This window comes from Microtus pennsylvanicus, chromosome 5, assembly GCF_037038515.1.
Source record: "Microtus pennsylvanicus isolate mMicPen1 chromosome 5, mMicPen1.hap1, whole genome shotgun sequence".
In the NCBI taxonomy this organism is placed as follows: Eukaryota; Metazoa; Chordata; class Mammalia; order Rodentia; family Cricetidae; genus Microtus; species Microtus pennsylvanicus.
The window spans coordinates 105744281-105760589 of record NC_134583.1 but is presented as its reverse complement, the minus strand read 5'-3'; the positions used below and the strand labels follow the sequence as shown (position 1 = coordinate 105760589).

General features: G+C 46.6%; 1 protein-coding gene across 5 annotated transcripts in view; it reads right to left on the bottom strand.

Annotated features, from left to right (window-relative positions):
- The window catches only part of Kank1 (KN motif and ankyrin repeat domains 1), a 183034-nt gene that overhangs the window by 3315 nt on the left and 163410 nt on the right, over positions 1–16309 (bottom strand). For 3 of the 5 annotated variants that reach the window (XM_075973751.1, XM_075973754.1, XM_075973750.1), the window contains 7 exons: positions 8244–8429; positions 7564–7675; positions 6195–6437; positions 4589–4676; positions 2496–2715; positions 430–572; positions 154–354 (listed from right to left, as the gene is read on the bottom strand). In XM_075973751.1, coding sequence (XP_075829866.1) covers positions 154–354; positions 430–572; positions 2496–2715; positions 4589–4676; positions 6195–6437; positions 7564–7675; positions 8244–8429 — 1193 coding nt within the window. The remainder of the gene's footprint in view (positions 1–153; positions 355–429; positions 573–2495; positions 2716–4588; positions 4677–6194; positions 6438–7563; positions 7676–8243; positions 8430–16309) is intronic. The other 2 variants (XM_075973753.1, XM_075973752.1) reach the window with 1 other exon arrangement.

The window sequence follows — 16309 nt, the reverse complement described above, 5'->3', positions numbered from 1 at the left end:
TCTTGGCTAATGCAGGGTCAGACTATACACGGTAAATGCTGCTCAGTTGGGCTATAAAAGGAAGAGGCTTGGATGCCAACACCAGTCCCCAAGGAGCAGGAAAGAGGGGGCCCACACCCGCCAGCCCCTGGCTAGAGGCCCAGTGGGACTCACATTGTCCTCCAGTTGGCTATTGCATCCTGGCTGGGCCAGCAACAACTTGACGATCTCCACATGCCCATGTTCACTGGCACACATCAGGGCAGTGGAGCCCTCGTCATCCTGGATATTGACATCAGCCCCACAGGCCAGCAGACCCTTCACCATGTCTATTCGTCCATGACTGACGGCCAGCATGAGGGCCGTCTGTCCTGCCTGTGAAAGAAGTATGGGTCAGAGGCGGAAGTACAGACTGAGCAGGAAGGCTGGCCCAGTAAGCAAGACACTAACCTGACTGGCCTTGGCGTTCACGTCCCCACAGCCGAAGAGTTCTTCTACAACCTGCATGTCCTTCTCTGCCTCCACGGCGGCGAGTGCCGCCAGCATGATAGGCGTGTACCCCGCCTTGTTCTGGTGATCTACGTTACACACGTCTGCAAGAGAGAAATGTCCTTAGGGAGAGCCACCTAAAGCAGCAAGTGTTCGGGGGAGCCCTGTGGAAAGGGCTCTGGGAACGAAAGCGACTAAGAACGAGACGATTGTTTCTACGCCCCATCTCAGCGGGTTGGCAGCAGCAGAGACGATGGGAAGTGATTACAGTGTGCCCTGCATGTACTGGTGATTATGGTGTGAAAGCTTGGCGCCGCATGAGCAGGCTCTAAGTGTGCTTACTCTGGAGTGTAAGCACCATGAGGGATCTAGACAGGCGCATGTTCAGAAATTCAACCACTTGGCTCCTAGCTCTCAGTGGTGTAAGATCAATATTAATGCAAAAAGTCCTCTAAGAGACTGCCAAGGACTACCAGACCCCACAGGCTACAGCTCTCCTCTTCTCGAAGTCTCAAGAAGCATTCTGGGGCTTTAATGACAAGCCAGGATGAAGAGCAATGGAAAGTAGCTTTTACACTGAGCAGGTATCAAGTTAAACACTTAAGATGGCACAAGGAGAAAACTGCTTGGGACCCTACCTACTCCATAACATAATAACACAATGGAATGTACAGAAGGACTTATGTCTAAGAAGCAAAGTGGGTACACACATGCACCCAAGGTCCTCGGAATCTGAGCTCGTCAGTCCTTCCATGCTGAAGCACCCAGAGCTACATTATATGAAGCCAAAAATCTACTCAAAATAGGAAGCAATAAAAATAGAGTAAATGAAGTGATTAATTAAAATCACCTAACAACGGGATCAATTCAGTTTGCCAAGATACCTATTCTAGAGCTCGGAGGGCAGAAAAACCATTCATTTCAAGAGTAATGCTGAAGTTGTGTTCTCGGGTATTCTCCACGTATCCCCAGCTGAAGGTCATAGACTAGAGGGAAGGAGGCCTGTAACTTCTTCCCGTTGTCAGATGGAAGCAGGCACCCCCTAACGTGGGCACACGCAGCCCTGGGAGGTAGCTCACTGCGGAGTGCTTGTCCAGCATGCAGAAGGCCATAGATAGCTCCACCACCACACCCCTTACCAAGAAAAGAAAGAAACTGAAGATAGCAATAAATGATAAGCGTGCTTGGATGTATTTTTCCCCTCTGTATTAACAACTCCGGGATGGAGTAAAGGCTATCAGGCCATCACATCAAAGGACAATAAAGGAAACTGGATGATCTCATTATAGAAATCAGGTGTTAACATGTCTTCACTAGACGGAGTTACTGTACATTCTGTGCTAGAGGCATATCAAAACTACTGTTTTGATAATGGAGGTGATTTGGGGGCTCCCCCACTTAAGCGCATTGCTGAAGGCCCAATTTCTCAAGAGGTTTCTTCTGAACTGCCCTCTCATCTCATGTATGGCGTGACCCAGGGCTGCCTTCTGGGATGACAAGTTCTCCTCAGTGTATGGGAAACACCACCTCTGCTATCTGCGACTCTTCAGGAGCGCTGTAGTTGGGCAGGGACAGTCATGACTCTATTGTGGCTTTGCTAGTTGCTATCCTGAGCAGCCCCTCACTTCTGTAGGGCCACATGAGGCTGGTGTACAAGGACAAAGTGGCTGCAGACACCAAGGCTGGGACTTTGGGCCCGTGAGCCAAGCCTGCATGATTCATGGAGGAGCCAATGGGAGCCATGTTTACTAGCAAGGTCCACCTCATTTGAAGACAGCCAACCTGCAGCGAGAATATCTTCAAAGCCGCCTTTCAAAATAGACCCGGATTCTGTTTTTTATTGTCCGGGCTTGGTGTACTTGAAGCCTCCCACTCATGACTCAAGAACAGTGTTCTTGCCGTGTCATGTGAAAAAGCAATGAACAGACTTCAGGATGGTCAACGAACTCAGGCATGGGTCAACGGGCTTCGTGTAGACAAATCACAACCCGAGTGTTCCTAGGGGAGCATCAGGGCAGCCTCCGTACCTGCATCCAGAAGCAGCTTGACGATCTGGAAGTTGGAGTGGGACACACTGTAGTGGAGGGCGGTGTTCCCATTGCCGTCGGCCATGTTGATGATGTAGCGAAGGACCTCCGGGGAGATGGCCTCGAAGGCCGTGATGTAGTCACCCACCATGGCCGGCACAGCAGACTTCTGACTGGACACGCGGAACCACTCATGCTGGAGGGTGTTCAGACAGAACCTCTGCCAAAACACCAAGTTGCTGTCAGTTTTATTTATAGCTCTCTCTAGCCCAAGCAGTCAGGCCTTTTATAGTCAAAGTGTACACAGTCAGTGTCGGCTCTCAAGTGCTAGTGAAACCCAGCATCTCAAGAGCAGCTCCAGACAGCAAACCTGAACTTCTCTTCTCGTTTATCCACTGTTATCACTAGGACAGAGGTTACAGTAATGTGCAAATGGGTTTAGAGCCAGCTACTTATCCCTGGGGAATCTTCCCCATCCTACATCTTTAGTTCCCGTGTCTTAAACAAAAACAAAAGAAAACAAGCAAAAACTTCATTTTTATAGCATCTATTAGGCCTGGCTTGACTTTTGAGCTGTTTGTGTTTACTGAACTAACTAGACTTGCAAGCGAACTTTTCACTGGAATCAGGAAGAACTTAGCCCACCTACAACTAAGTTGCTTCCTGAGCCAGAGTGAGTAACTCCAACTCTCCCGCTGCACGAGGCTGGGAGGTGAGATTAGCCTAGGCTACATAGCGAGTTCCAGGCCAACCTGAGCTACGGTGTGAGGGCCTGTCTCAAAGAGCAAGCTGGAATGAACTGATCCTAGCACTATCAGTCTGACTTGGTAGCTGGTACGCTACGGATACTTAAAAATTTTTTATATATTTATTTATTTTTTATTTTTTGTGTGTGTGTGCGCATGCATGCACGTGTAAAATACACATCATAAGCACATATGGAGGTCACAGGACAACCTGCAGATATTGGTTGTCTTAATCTACAGTATGGGCCCTGAGACTCAACCTCGGGTCATCAGGTTGACAGCAAGCACCTTTATCCACTAAGCCATCTCTCAGGCCCAAGGGCTGCATCTCCCAGGGCCCCAGATCCAGGGACTAGGTTTGGCAAGAGTGGTCTGACGGGCACATGTTCCTGTGTACTGGTGTCCAAGTCTGTGACAGCGCTGCCAACTTTTAACATAACGTGCCAGGCCCACAGAATCCCAACTATGTTTCTAGGATTAGCTAACTCCTTAGCTCTCATTTTGCTTTCAGAATTCCAGAATCCCAAGAGCCTTGTAAGTCACCTGAGCAGCAGATGCGGACTTGCATGACTCAGTCTCAAGGGAGGTGAACCTGCTGACATGTGACAACTCAGATCTATGTCATTATCAAAATAATGCAAGAAGCCACATTTTCACAATTCCCTGAAGACAGAGCTGCCAATCAGAGGCCTGGCCAGGCCAAGCAGCTGCAGACCAGGCTGTCGGCAGAGGAGTGAGTCACCCGGCAGCCCACCAGCTCAGCCGCTGCACGGCACTCCCTCTGTGTCCTGTGTTGGGCTACTCCTGACCACTGAGCGGATCACAGTCTCTCTGCTACCCGCTTCTGCGTCTCTCCAGCTGTTCAGTCAGTTTTCTGTTTAAAAATAGTGGCCATCTGCATTCCCCACCGGAACCTAACGGGCGCTTTCCTAATGGAAAGGAATGTTGACCTCAGCCCAGATAAGCTTCCTTAAAAACTATGCTTACTTTTTGAAAAGTTCTGGGATGCTGCTCTTTGGGCCAGAAGGTTCTATGGGTAGAAGCGGAACACGGGGAAAGAAGATTGCCTGCAATTAGCCCTCTCTTTCTTTCTGCCAAGTATGGGCCTCCCAGATGCCTCCACTCCAAGAAAAGTACAGGGTGGGTGAAGGAGAGCGGAAGCTGGGCCTCAGGGAAACAGTGTGTTCCCTGGGCTGGGCAGTATGATGCTCGGCCAGCTGTGCTAGAAATGAGCAGCTTAGGGAGAAGCATGCCTGCAACAGCTGAGGGGCAGGCTACCACGTTCCCGACCGAGGTACACTGGGTGATGCCGCACAGTCGGGGGACTGTTCCTATCACCACACTCACCATATCTTTGCTGGTCAAGGCTTTGGGATCATTTATGTTATTTTTCAGTAAGTTGCATGCAGACAACATCTTTTCACTTAATTCATACCTAAAGGGGAGAAAAAAAACAAGACAGAAAACTTAGGAATTGTCATAAAATAAAAGCGATTTTTATCTGAAAGCCCACAACCATTTAATAGGCCAGGGCCATGAGCCAGCCTAGATGGATTGTAATGACTGGAGCTGTCTCTGGGCAGTGGTGATTGACACATCACTACACAAAGTCAGTAACTCCGCAATGAAGGTCTTTGGAGAAGGGTAACTTCCACTTACATCAGTTTGGCCTTTAGGACATTACAAAATAGCATTTGGAAATTTTTATCCCTTTTATTCTAAGTTCTTAAAAATATCCTTCGTCTTGGCCAGGTGTGATGACACATGCCTTTGATCTCAGTACTCAGGAGACAGAGGCAAGTAGAGTCTGAGGCCAGCCATGATCTACAGGGTGAGTTCAGTCCAGCCAGGACTACACAGTAAGGCTCTGGTTTTTTTTTTTTTGAGACAGGGTTTCTCCGTAGCTTTTGGTTCCTTTCCTGGAACTAGCTCTTGTAGACCAGGCTGGCCTCGAACTCACAGAGATCCGCCTGCCTCTGCATCCCGAGTGCTGGGATTAAAGGCGTGCGCCACCACCGCCCGGCTAAGGCTCTGTTTTTAAAATATGTTGAACCCACGTCTAGTGACACAAGTGTTCATTCAACACATACGCAAAGTCCCACATCAAATGACATGGTAATCTCAATAAAGCTGTTTGAAACCCAGAAGACATCTCACACCCTCTGGAAATACTTACCTTGTGTTGACGGTGAGCTTCTATTTGACAAATGTAACAGAGCGAATGTTTGCTGAAATGTGCCAATGTGTACTTCATAGACCCAAAAAACACACCGAAGTTCCCATCTTTTCTCATTTTATAAGCCAAAAGTCTGCACTTGCTAATGGGGTCACAAACTCACCCCACGTCTCAGAGGATGTTTTAGCCAACCAGAATGTGAGATTTTACTTCAGCTGATAGTTATGACAGTCCCATATCTACTGTTGTGTTCCTTGCCACCCGGTCAGCAACAAAGCAGAGACATGTGGCTGACACCCATCACCTTTCCAGTCAATAGGATTTTGGGTTGAGGCTGAACTCCCATTCTGCACACACATACAATGGTCCCGTTGTAACAATTCTGACATTTGCATCAAGATAAAAATCTGAACTCTTAAATATTGTGCTGGCCATCAGAAATGTCAGGTATGTCTTTGTATTCAAGGTGATGTGTTCAAACAATGGCCGCTATAGTGGACGGTGGTTCCACATGCCAAATTAGACAGCAAAGAGTTAAAGTTTCAGCAAACAAAGGAACGGTTAACTGAGCCATTCTCGTTGCTACGCTAAGAGATCTGAGAGAGACCATACCCTGCACTTATATTTACCAGTGCCTCAACCAGATGCGCATGCCTCCGAGACACAGATAAGGCTAAACCCACACGTAGAGCTGCAAACTACCTGAACCAGTTAATTCTATTACCCAAGTACACCAAGCGTGGGAGGAATCGGGGAGGGGAGGGGAGTGTACCACACCTCTCTCTGATTTCCACCTTCTCAGGTTCACATTCTGGAACCTGCCTTTCATCTTCCACCCTGGCAGACTTGAAACCTTCAATATTAACTGCATGGTGCCCTTCTGCCATTCCCCGAGTGTCGTCATCCTCCTCTTCCTCCTCCTCTTCCTCGGGAGGATACTCAATGGTATCACATTCGTCATCTGACTCAGAAGAAGAGCTTCCATCTGAGCTGGAATCATCACTTGAAGTTGTCTCATACCTAGGTGGCAATTGGGAGTTCAGGAGATGCACGGTGTCCCCATTAAGACCCAGTGACAGACATTCCTGCGGAGGGAAAGCCGCTGCCTGACTGCAGACACCTAGCCAGTGGCTTAGAGCCTGCACACAGAAATTCAAAGTCAGATCTATATTTGAAGGCCTGATAGGTTTACAGTGGGTTTTGGCGTCAGAGAGCTATCTCCCGGTTGACACCTGGTATTATATACCACTTGGAATAATAATAATAACAACAACAACAATAATAAAAGCCATGACACCACTAGCTCAGAATAAATCGAGAGGAGAGTGACTTTATAGAGAACCAGATCTGCAGCTGCTGCTTCTCCCTCCATCCTTCCTATTTTCGCCCCCTTCCTCCTCCCACTGTCAAGGTGGACAGATGATACAAGCAACCAATAGTTCCTCTCGGGCATGGCCTTTGAAATCTTCCGGGCCACATCACTCAGTAAGGCTGGAGATTTGTAAAACGTGCACCATCATGTTAGGCTTCTCCTGGTAGCCACTGCTCTCTAAATACCCACCCCGGCCGGCACTGTTGCCTTCTTATTGAGCAATTGACTAATTGCTTTGATTCAGCTGCAGGAGGACAAACAGGCTCAACCACCTGGGCTAGTAACTACTAGGTATTCTATGGAGAAAGCAAGGAACTCGAGCAAGGGCCGGGTTTACCACTCCTCGGTTGAAATGCCCTAAAGTTTTGCTCATGAACATAGAGAGCTAAGCTAAAAGCAATCCATTCTGGAGAAGGGGATGTCTGTCACTGGGCCCTGGGTCAATGCTGCCAGCCTCTTCTGGTTCCCTCCTGTATTCTAACATGTACAAGCACAACTGTCCAAAGGAGAGCAGCAGCCCTGCTGGGGTTTTGCTGAAGATGTTTTTTTTCCAGGTCAGAGGAGAGGAGAAGTCACTTTCCCAGTTTCAGTGGGTACCCTTGGAAGAGGGACATATCCTTAAGAACAGCGAGAGGAGAGAGGAAGAGAAGCCCAGGAGCACCTTTCTGAGGAAGGATTCTTCTATCAACATGTAGCAGCATCCCAGAACAGGCACCTGGACAGTGACGTAAAGGAGACAGGTGTCTGCACTCCGCCACCACCAACTCTCCTTACCCGCCGTTGATGCCAATGAACTGGAGGTTCTTTTTGGCGCCGCCGTTCGGATCTTTATTCCCATCGCTCTTCTTCATGATGGACTTCAGTGTATTTTCATTATTGGGACAGACTGTAAAGAAGAGCGAACCGAAGTGATGAAAATTCACGGAAATCATGCGAGTTAAACAGAGTGGGCATCCTTCCTCGTGCTTGTGAATGTGGATCTTAGTGTGCTTGGGCGAGAAACTTTCACGAGACCACCGTGAAACAGTGGAAATAATTCAGCACTCGTTCTATTAATAATGTGTTTTTAAAACGGGGGAGAAAAAAAATCTATCAGCGTGCCCAGACATTACAAACTGGTGATAAGGGGCATTTATACCAGGCTGTAATGTTTATAAAGTGACGCCGTGTCTCATTTCACCCTAGGCACCAAGGTAGGGGATATTGGTACTCTTCAGCTAAGATAAGCTGGGGGGTGGGGAGGACATGCATCCTAGCATGCGAGAGAACGGAAGGCTGTTTGTATAGCGCATAATTTGCTGCTAAGACTGCAGAGCATGCTATCTGGTAAAGATACTCCAGGTCTCCCAGCTGCCAAATATTATATAACCTGTCTTCCAGGTCAACGTACAGATCATCAGCTGGAATGCCGGCAGTGCTGCCTAGAATCCCAGCACCAGGCTGTGGAGACTTACCATAGAGGCCAGTGGCTATCTGGTCATCTGTCAGGTTCACCGGCGGCAGAGTATTTCCCTGAGTGGGGAACTGGTCTCGGCCTCTGACGAGCTTCCCTTCTGCCATTCCTGTCTCTTGCTCAGGCTGGGCCTCTGGCACATTTAACAGTCCTCCCGACCGAAGGCCTCCACACTTACAGTGATTTCCTGTTCAGAAAGAGAAGAGCGTGGGAATGGGGTACTAGGGCAGCACATGTACTTAAAAGTTGTTTCACTGAAAACAGTTCTCACGGAGCTGGAGAGATGGCTTAGTGGTTAAGAGCACTGGCTGCTCTTCCGGAGGAACGGGGTTCAAGTTCCAGCACCCACATGGCATCTCACAATGTCTGTAAACAGTTCCAGGGGGTCTGACACCCTCACACAAACATAAATGCAGGTGCACAACACCAATGCAAATAAAATTCTTAAAAAGTAAATACTTGCCGGGCGGTGGTGGCGCACTCCTGTAATCCCAGCACTTGGGAGGCAGAGACAGGCGGATCTCTGTGAGTTCGAGGCCAGCCTGGTCTACCAAGGGAGTTCCAGGACAGGCTCCAATGCTACAGAGAAACCCTGTCTCGAAAAACCAAAAAAATAAAAAAATAAAAAAGTAAATACTTAAAAAAAAATCCAAGTGTCACAACTCTCCTTCTTGTGCTCCCCTGTGAACACATTACACTGCTTATTTACATCACCCAGACTCAGACCTCCAGGGCCTTCGATGATTGCTAAGCTTTGCCCTGGTCAGCAGAACGCTGGCCCGCCAAGGCTTGTCATCTGAGCCACAGAGCATCTCGCTCTTCTACTGTGGCTCCCTTCTGGCACATTGGTGTAGGAACCACGTTCCCACCCATCTCCAAAGACATTAAAGCTTCAGCTGGAAAAAAAAAATATATGACACAACCTATGGAGCAGCTCCTCCACTGGGGAAGTCTGGGAAATGGAGTCCGCATGGAGATGCACCGAGCCAATACCATCTTGCTGGTCCATCGTCATTCCCTTATCCCTGTGGTCTTTGTGGGGAAATGAACGGCAGCCCAGGGAGCTAAGGTTGGGTTCCCTCATTTCCTGACAGCTCTTCTCCCCATCTCCACACAGCCATCACCTTCGTCCCCTCCCTCCTCAGCTGGAGCCAACATTCCTATCTCAGTACAGCCATCTGTCACACTTTTAGGGTCTATCCTACAGGGACAGGGTGAGTTTTAGAAATATTTCCTTGTCAACTTATTTCTCATCGTGTTCACTAGATTACTTCTCCACATGGGAAGCATTTCATATCTGTTCACTGGCCAAAGCAGGAAAATTTGATTAATATTTTGTAATTTAATGTATTACAGAATTCTCAAGATGGCCAACACTGAAATGCTCTTGATAATAAAAGATTAAATTAAAAAGCAAATAAACTGAAATTTATGGATATGTATGTTTGCTTGAGAGAAGGTTGCACTATATGTCCCTGGTAGGTAGGCCTGGAATTTTCTATATATACATATCAATCAAGTTGGCCTCAAACTCACAGAGATCTTACTTGCTGCCTCTGCATGCCACTATGCCCAGCTAAATATAATAATACACACAAATACACCTTTATAGAAGATTAACCAGCAAAAGTCCACTAAAAGGAATAAGCTATTGGTGATTAAAATTTTTCAAATATTTACTACCTTCCTATACTAAGTGTAAGAAATTTGTTTTGTATAATCCATACTAAGTGTGGACCAGCTGTTTTCAAAATCACTTTAATTTAGTAATTTGATTTCCAAAAATGTTGTTCTACGGATACACAGAGACATACAGAAGGATTTTTCATTATGCCCATATTTAAACCAGAAAGGAGAAGCTGACCTCACAGTCTACGTAAGAAACCAGTGCTGAGCTAGCGGGTACTCGCACAAGAGAATTCTATGCAGTCTTTATGGGTTCCGTGTGGTGCTGTGACCACAGCAGCGAGTCTTCTCTCGGCAAGCTGTTCACCAGCCTGGCACGCTGCCACTTTCATGGTCCGTGCTGTCTATGCTCTCTCCAAGACGCGGCCTAAATCCTATCCTTTTAATTCTGTTTTTCTAGACACCGTTCTCTTTTCTCTAGCACTGCTCTGTGCAAACCAAACACTCCCTGCCCCGGATTCTCAGCCCTTGCACAGTCCCTCCTGGACGGGCAGGCTCCTTGAAAGCCCCTTTTGCTGCATCTGTATCTGGCATCCTCGGCAAGGTTTAGAATGGTGCTGGACAACAGATGTCCTTCATTAAACATCTGTGCAACTTACCTGGAGGTCAGAGATGCTGCCTGAGGCCAACAGGTACTGCAAGGTCACCGGGCACCAAACTAGTCCTTACTAGTCTTGTCAGGGAAAACTCCTACCTGTATTGCTGGAAAATCTGTGCTGGGTGGTGTTCAAACTGGCTGGACTTGAACGGCCTGGACGTGACTCCCTGAGCTTGGCAAGGCCCTTACTATAGGCACGGGCATCACATGGAGTGGCACTGCCCCAGCACAAAGCTCTGACCAAGGACACTGACAGGCAAGAAGAAGGAGGAAGAGTGGGGATGAACAGGGAAAACCAGATTTTCACACTGGTCATGGTTGGAAATCATGTATATGAGGGGATGGGACTTTCAACAATACAGAAAAGAGCTACTATGTGCTGGTGGGCTCAGCAATCACTATAATAATATATAATAATAATATAATAATCATCATTGTTTCAAGACAGGATCTTACTACATAACGTAGCTCTTGCTGGCCTGGAAGGTAGACCAGCTGGCCTCGGAGAGCATCCTGCCTCTGTTGTTTCAGGGCTTGCTTTAAATTAGGTGTGTGCCACGATGCCCAGTGTGGAATCGGGATTTTTTTTTTTTATTCTTTCCCCATGATTTTCCCCCTCAGCCAAGATCGAGAACTACTAAAATTAAACTAAACTGCAGCTTGAGGGCTGAAAACCAAGAGTGCATGCCTCCTCAGCCCAACTCATCAACTGGGAAGTGTCTGGAGTCTTAGAAATAACTGTTTAGTGGAGGTGGGCGGTCCTTGGACTTCCCACAGGTCAGGGAACCCTGATTGCTCTTCGAGCTGATGAGGGAGAGGGACTTGATGGGGGAGGGGGGGAAATGGGATGCGGTGGCGGGGAGGAGGCAGAAATCCTTAATAAATAAATAAATTTAAAAAATTAAAATAAATACAGAAAATTTGGATAATTAAAAAAAAAGAAATAACTGTTTAGTGAACAAGCCTGGGCCACCAATGGTGGAAGTCCAGAGCGAAGACGACATGTCACCCAAGCAAAAGCAAAACGCAAGGTAGCGATAAAAGACCCTCCATTGTCCTAGCCCTACAGCCCAGATGTTTCAGACACCTCTGGGTGGCAACGGTTCCTACAGGCATAGTCAGTGCAAAGACGGGAGGAGCAGGCAGCTGCGAGATGGCTTTGGCCGCCAGCTCATTTAAAGTGGACATAGATACTAATAAAACATGAGCTCCGTTTTAGGCCTTGGCCAGGTTAGTGACGACTGGAAGATGGTGAGTGACAGAATCTTACTGTTCTGGAGAGTGGAAAGCATTCATTCAATGTACTAATTCTAATTTTAAAGTGCACACAGGATTTAATATGCAGACAATCTTAATAGCGAAGGCAAGCTATATTTTAAAAAAGCGATGTAAATTTTATTTTGTAGCATTTCCAACTTTAGGGCCATTAGAAACAAAATATTAAATAAGAAAAATAATTCCATGAAAAATAGGGGACAATTCCTCTGTGACATTTCTTCCTGACTTTTGAAAATTTACTAAGATGAACTTTGAAAGTTTTGTTCACAGATACCTACACTACCGTGGCAAGCAAATCCAAATTTTTATTTATTTTTCCAGCTGCCTTGAGAAAACACAGCTTTGTAACAGTACGGCGCGCTAAGTAACAGCTGTAGTGCCTGAGCCTTAGCATTCTGTATGGGTTTTTAAAGACCATTTAGCTTCCCTGTCAAGAACGAGCAGAACCATAATTTCTGACTCACAATGGAGGCTGTCCATGCCTCTAGGTGTTTCCCCTAAAATGTAACTGTGTAACTGAATTTCCTGGGGTGAGGATGGGCACAAGCAGGGGCCTGCCCTTTGGGTGTACACACTGGCTCAATGATGAGGAAGCAGAGATTCTATTTTTGACAGAGGTCCTTTAGGGTGGACAGTGTGTGGCCTAGATGGAGGAGCAGGACCCTCCCTCTTGGACTTCTGCCCCAAGTGGAGGAGGCACGTACTCCGCAATACAAATGGTGACCTCCAACCAGAGGAGCCCGGAGCTGCGCCAGGACAGAGCCACGCGCCCTTCCGTCATTTCTAGCACCATTGTGTTATTCTCCCGAGAACAGTTCAAATGGCTGCTAAGTATCCACCAAAAGTGGATGCTCAGAAACTACAACCCCAAAGTGGATTAAGAATCAAATTCTTTTTCACCGCAACCCCACCCACATTTAATTATATATCCTCCCATGACTTGACCCAGAAATCCCAGGCTGACAAGCTGCCTTAACTAAGGCTGAGTTAAAACGTGCCCTGGGCAGGCTCCTCCCAGAGAAGCCAAGGTCCTCGGCTCTTCCCCGGACCTTGGTGGCCTTGACCACAGCTGAACCCTGAGCACTCTCTACTTGCCTAAGTGATCTCCATGGTGACCACTCACATTTCGGCCACACGCTGCGTCTTGGCTTCCCAAACAGTGGGCCAGTTATTCACGGCACATCGGTATAGCTATGTGCTGCAGTACCGCATGTTTTATTATGGATACCGCTGACATTTAATGTACAGCGACTGATCAACATGAATAGATGCGGGGGGGGGGCATTACAGAGTCTAAACATTTTCACTGAAGTATGAGCGACTCTCTGCTCAGGAAAAGACACGGTGAAAGTGACCGTGTCTGCCATTCCTGCAGACAGCATGAATTCAAGCTATTTATGTTTCTTGAAAATTACCAACTGCCCTTAGCCTGACATCAGCTATATGCTTCGGGATCCAGTCGGAATAAGTGACAAGTGAGCCAGCACTTCTCCCAGGACACTTCTGCAGTTCGCTCATAACCACTTAGGAAGATCAAGTTCAGGAGAGCAGAATTGTCTAACAAGTGTCAACTGAAGGGCTGCCAAGGGAGAGGGCGGGGTTAATCCTCTGACGGCCCTTCCTTCACAGATGAATGCCTTTTCCCAAGATCATTAACACATAGGCAAGTGACCTGGGCCGGGCCTACAATTTTAATCTTTCAGGGGTCACTTAAAAAAAGATATGCCCCTCCACCCACACCGAGAGACAGGGTTTCTCTGTGTAACAGCCCTGGCTGTCTTAGAACTCACTCTGTAAACCAGGCTGGCCTCAAACTCAGAGTGATATGCCTGTCTCTGCCTCCTGAGTGTTGGGATTAAAGGTGTGCACCACCACCGCCCAGCCCACCTCTTTTTATTTTATGTGAGTATTTTGCGTATATGTACGCAAGTGTACCATGTGTGCATCCGGTGTAAAAGACAGAAGAGGATGTTGGATGCCCTGGAACTGGAGTTACAATGTTTGTGAGCCACCATGTGGGTGCCAGGACTGAACTTGGATCCTCTGCAAGAACGGTAACTACTCTTAACCACCGAATCACCTCCCTAGCCCCGATTTAGTTGTGAGCCCTAGCCTTTAATTGTAAAGCCACCTCTCCAGCTCAACCAGCTCTTAAAAAAAAAAAAAAGAAAAAAAAAAGAAGAGAAAAAAGATGGGGTTTCACTTTTTCCCTTCTGGCTAGCCTGGAATTCACTATAAAAATCAGGGTACCCTGAACTCAGAGATCCACCTGTCTCAGCCTCCTGACTGCTGGGATTAAAGGTGTGGGCCCAGTAGAACATGCCCAGCAGGAATAATTTCTTTCTCTTTTTCAATACAGGGTCTCATATATAGCAGGTTAGCCCACTACTCCTTATAAGCGAAACCTCTGATCCTCTTGTCTCTACCTCTGAAGTATTGAGATTATAGGCATGGACCATCGTTTAGCTATCATTTTGGACAATCACATAAAGTTATACACCATTTACAAAATAAAAGGCCCAAGCATAAAGATATTCAAAGTTATGGGCTGACTCTAGATGAAGAGGCTCTGACCACAGACCAGGGATGCAGTTCCGTGGCAGTGAGCCTCCAGATTCACCTTAAACTCCATGCTTTAAGCCCGTTTATTCCCACATGCCCCTCAAACTGGAGTGTTTATTTGGTGACGGGGGTAGGGAATGGGTGGTAGCAGATAATACATGTTTAAATAAATTCAAAGGCATAACCCTTCACTGAAGTGGATGGCCAGTCTTTTATACAGCACCTTCCACAGGAAAATTCTGCTGGGAGGGAGCCTGGGGAGAAAATGAGTCTTCTCATTTGACCCAGACGCAGAACTCAGACTCTGCAGAGACAAACACAAATTCCCAGGCCTGAGAACCAGCCAGCTCTCCAGACTCCCAGGCCAGAAGAGACCCCTCCTCCCCAGGCCACTTAAACACTGCGGGGTGCCAGGACCTCTTGGCCTGGCTGATTTTGATGCTCTTGTAACATCTTAAAAAAGAGATGCAAAAAGAAAAACAGATACTGAGTGGTGTAGCTTGAGAAACAAGCAGATAGTTCTTTAGAAACAGAATTCTGTAACAGTTTCATTTCCCGCTCTTGTTTTGGTTAGATTTCCTCCTACAAATCTGCACAGCTAAGAGAAGGTCTCCAAGTTCATAAACGTTTTAAACAAGCCTTTAAACCAAGAATGCAAACAGAGACTGTGTAAGCAGCAGCTCTTTGAGTGTGAAAGGTGAATTTTCTAAAAATCATCTGGCAGGCAGTTAAGTTCTATCTGCATTTGCTCAGGGATAGTTAGATATTTTTAGGGACTTTGTAACTCTGAGTCATTTGTCTAGAGTTTTCTTCCCCTTTCCAAAGTTAAAAAAAAAGAAAAGAAAAGAAAAGGGGGAGAAGAAGGAGGAAACTCCACTCCTCAAATATAAACCCACTGGTATAAAGGAAAAAGTAAAACCTCTTAAGATTTTTTTTTTTTTTGGTAATAATGGAGTTTCCTTCCTCTTAGCCAGGCATGGCGGTGCACACCTGGAATCCTAGACTTGGGGAGGCTGAGCCAGGAGGCTCTAGTGAAAGGTCAGGCTGATCCACAGTGAGGGTCTGTCAAGAGGAGGAAGGAGGGAACTTACTTCCTGTGACCATTTTAACTGTACTAGACAAACAATGTCATGACACATTGTCCCTCAACTCCTGAGAGAATGCTTATGGCCACTTAGGTGAGGAAATACACGGGAGATAGCATGATTTTGCACAGCGAAATAGCATAATTTGTGATTCAAATTCGATTAGAAAAAAAAAACACGTTTCTACACCACAAGCCACATACCTGTACTCTCGTACATAGCTAGCGCACACAGGGGCACTACAGGAGAACATGTTTCATGGTCTTCTAAAGGACTTACAATCACATACTCACAGTGTAATTTTAAATAGAACGAAAATATTTAGTGTGATGATGTGGCTAAAAGAACAGTTCGCGGCTGAGCAGTGGTCGTTCACATCATTAAGCCCAGCACTTGGGAGGTGGAGGCAAGTGGATCTGAGTTCAAGACTAGCCTGGTTGATGGTGAGTCCCAGGACATCCAGGACTACACAGTGAAACCCTGTCTTGGAGGGGTTATGGCGATGACAACAGTCCACAAGCTGACAAGTGACTCCATCATTAAACCCTTAACTCTAGAAACAGTGCATCTACAGACAAGGTCTAATACATGTATATATTGTATAATAATGTACTGAGCCTAAATACTGATTTTTGAAAGACTGTGTCCTGACAATTTATCTTACTCCCACCCAATTTCCCTATAATACTTTTTATCTTGATAAAAATATTAGTTGGACAGGCATAATAATTGGTGCATATGAGTGTGCAATATGTGAATGCGTGTGTTAGAGAGGAAATTCACAAGCCAGAATTATGAATATAAAAAGTGGAGATTAAAAGGGGAGGGGCTGACGAGAGCACTTTTGTTTTTTTGAAG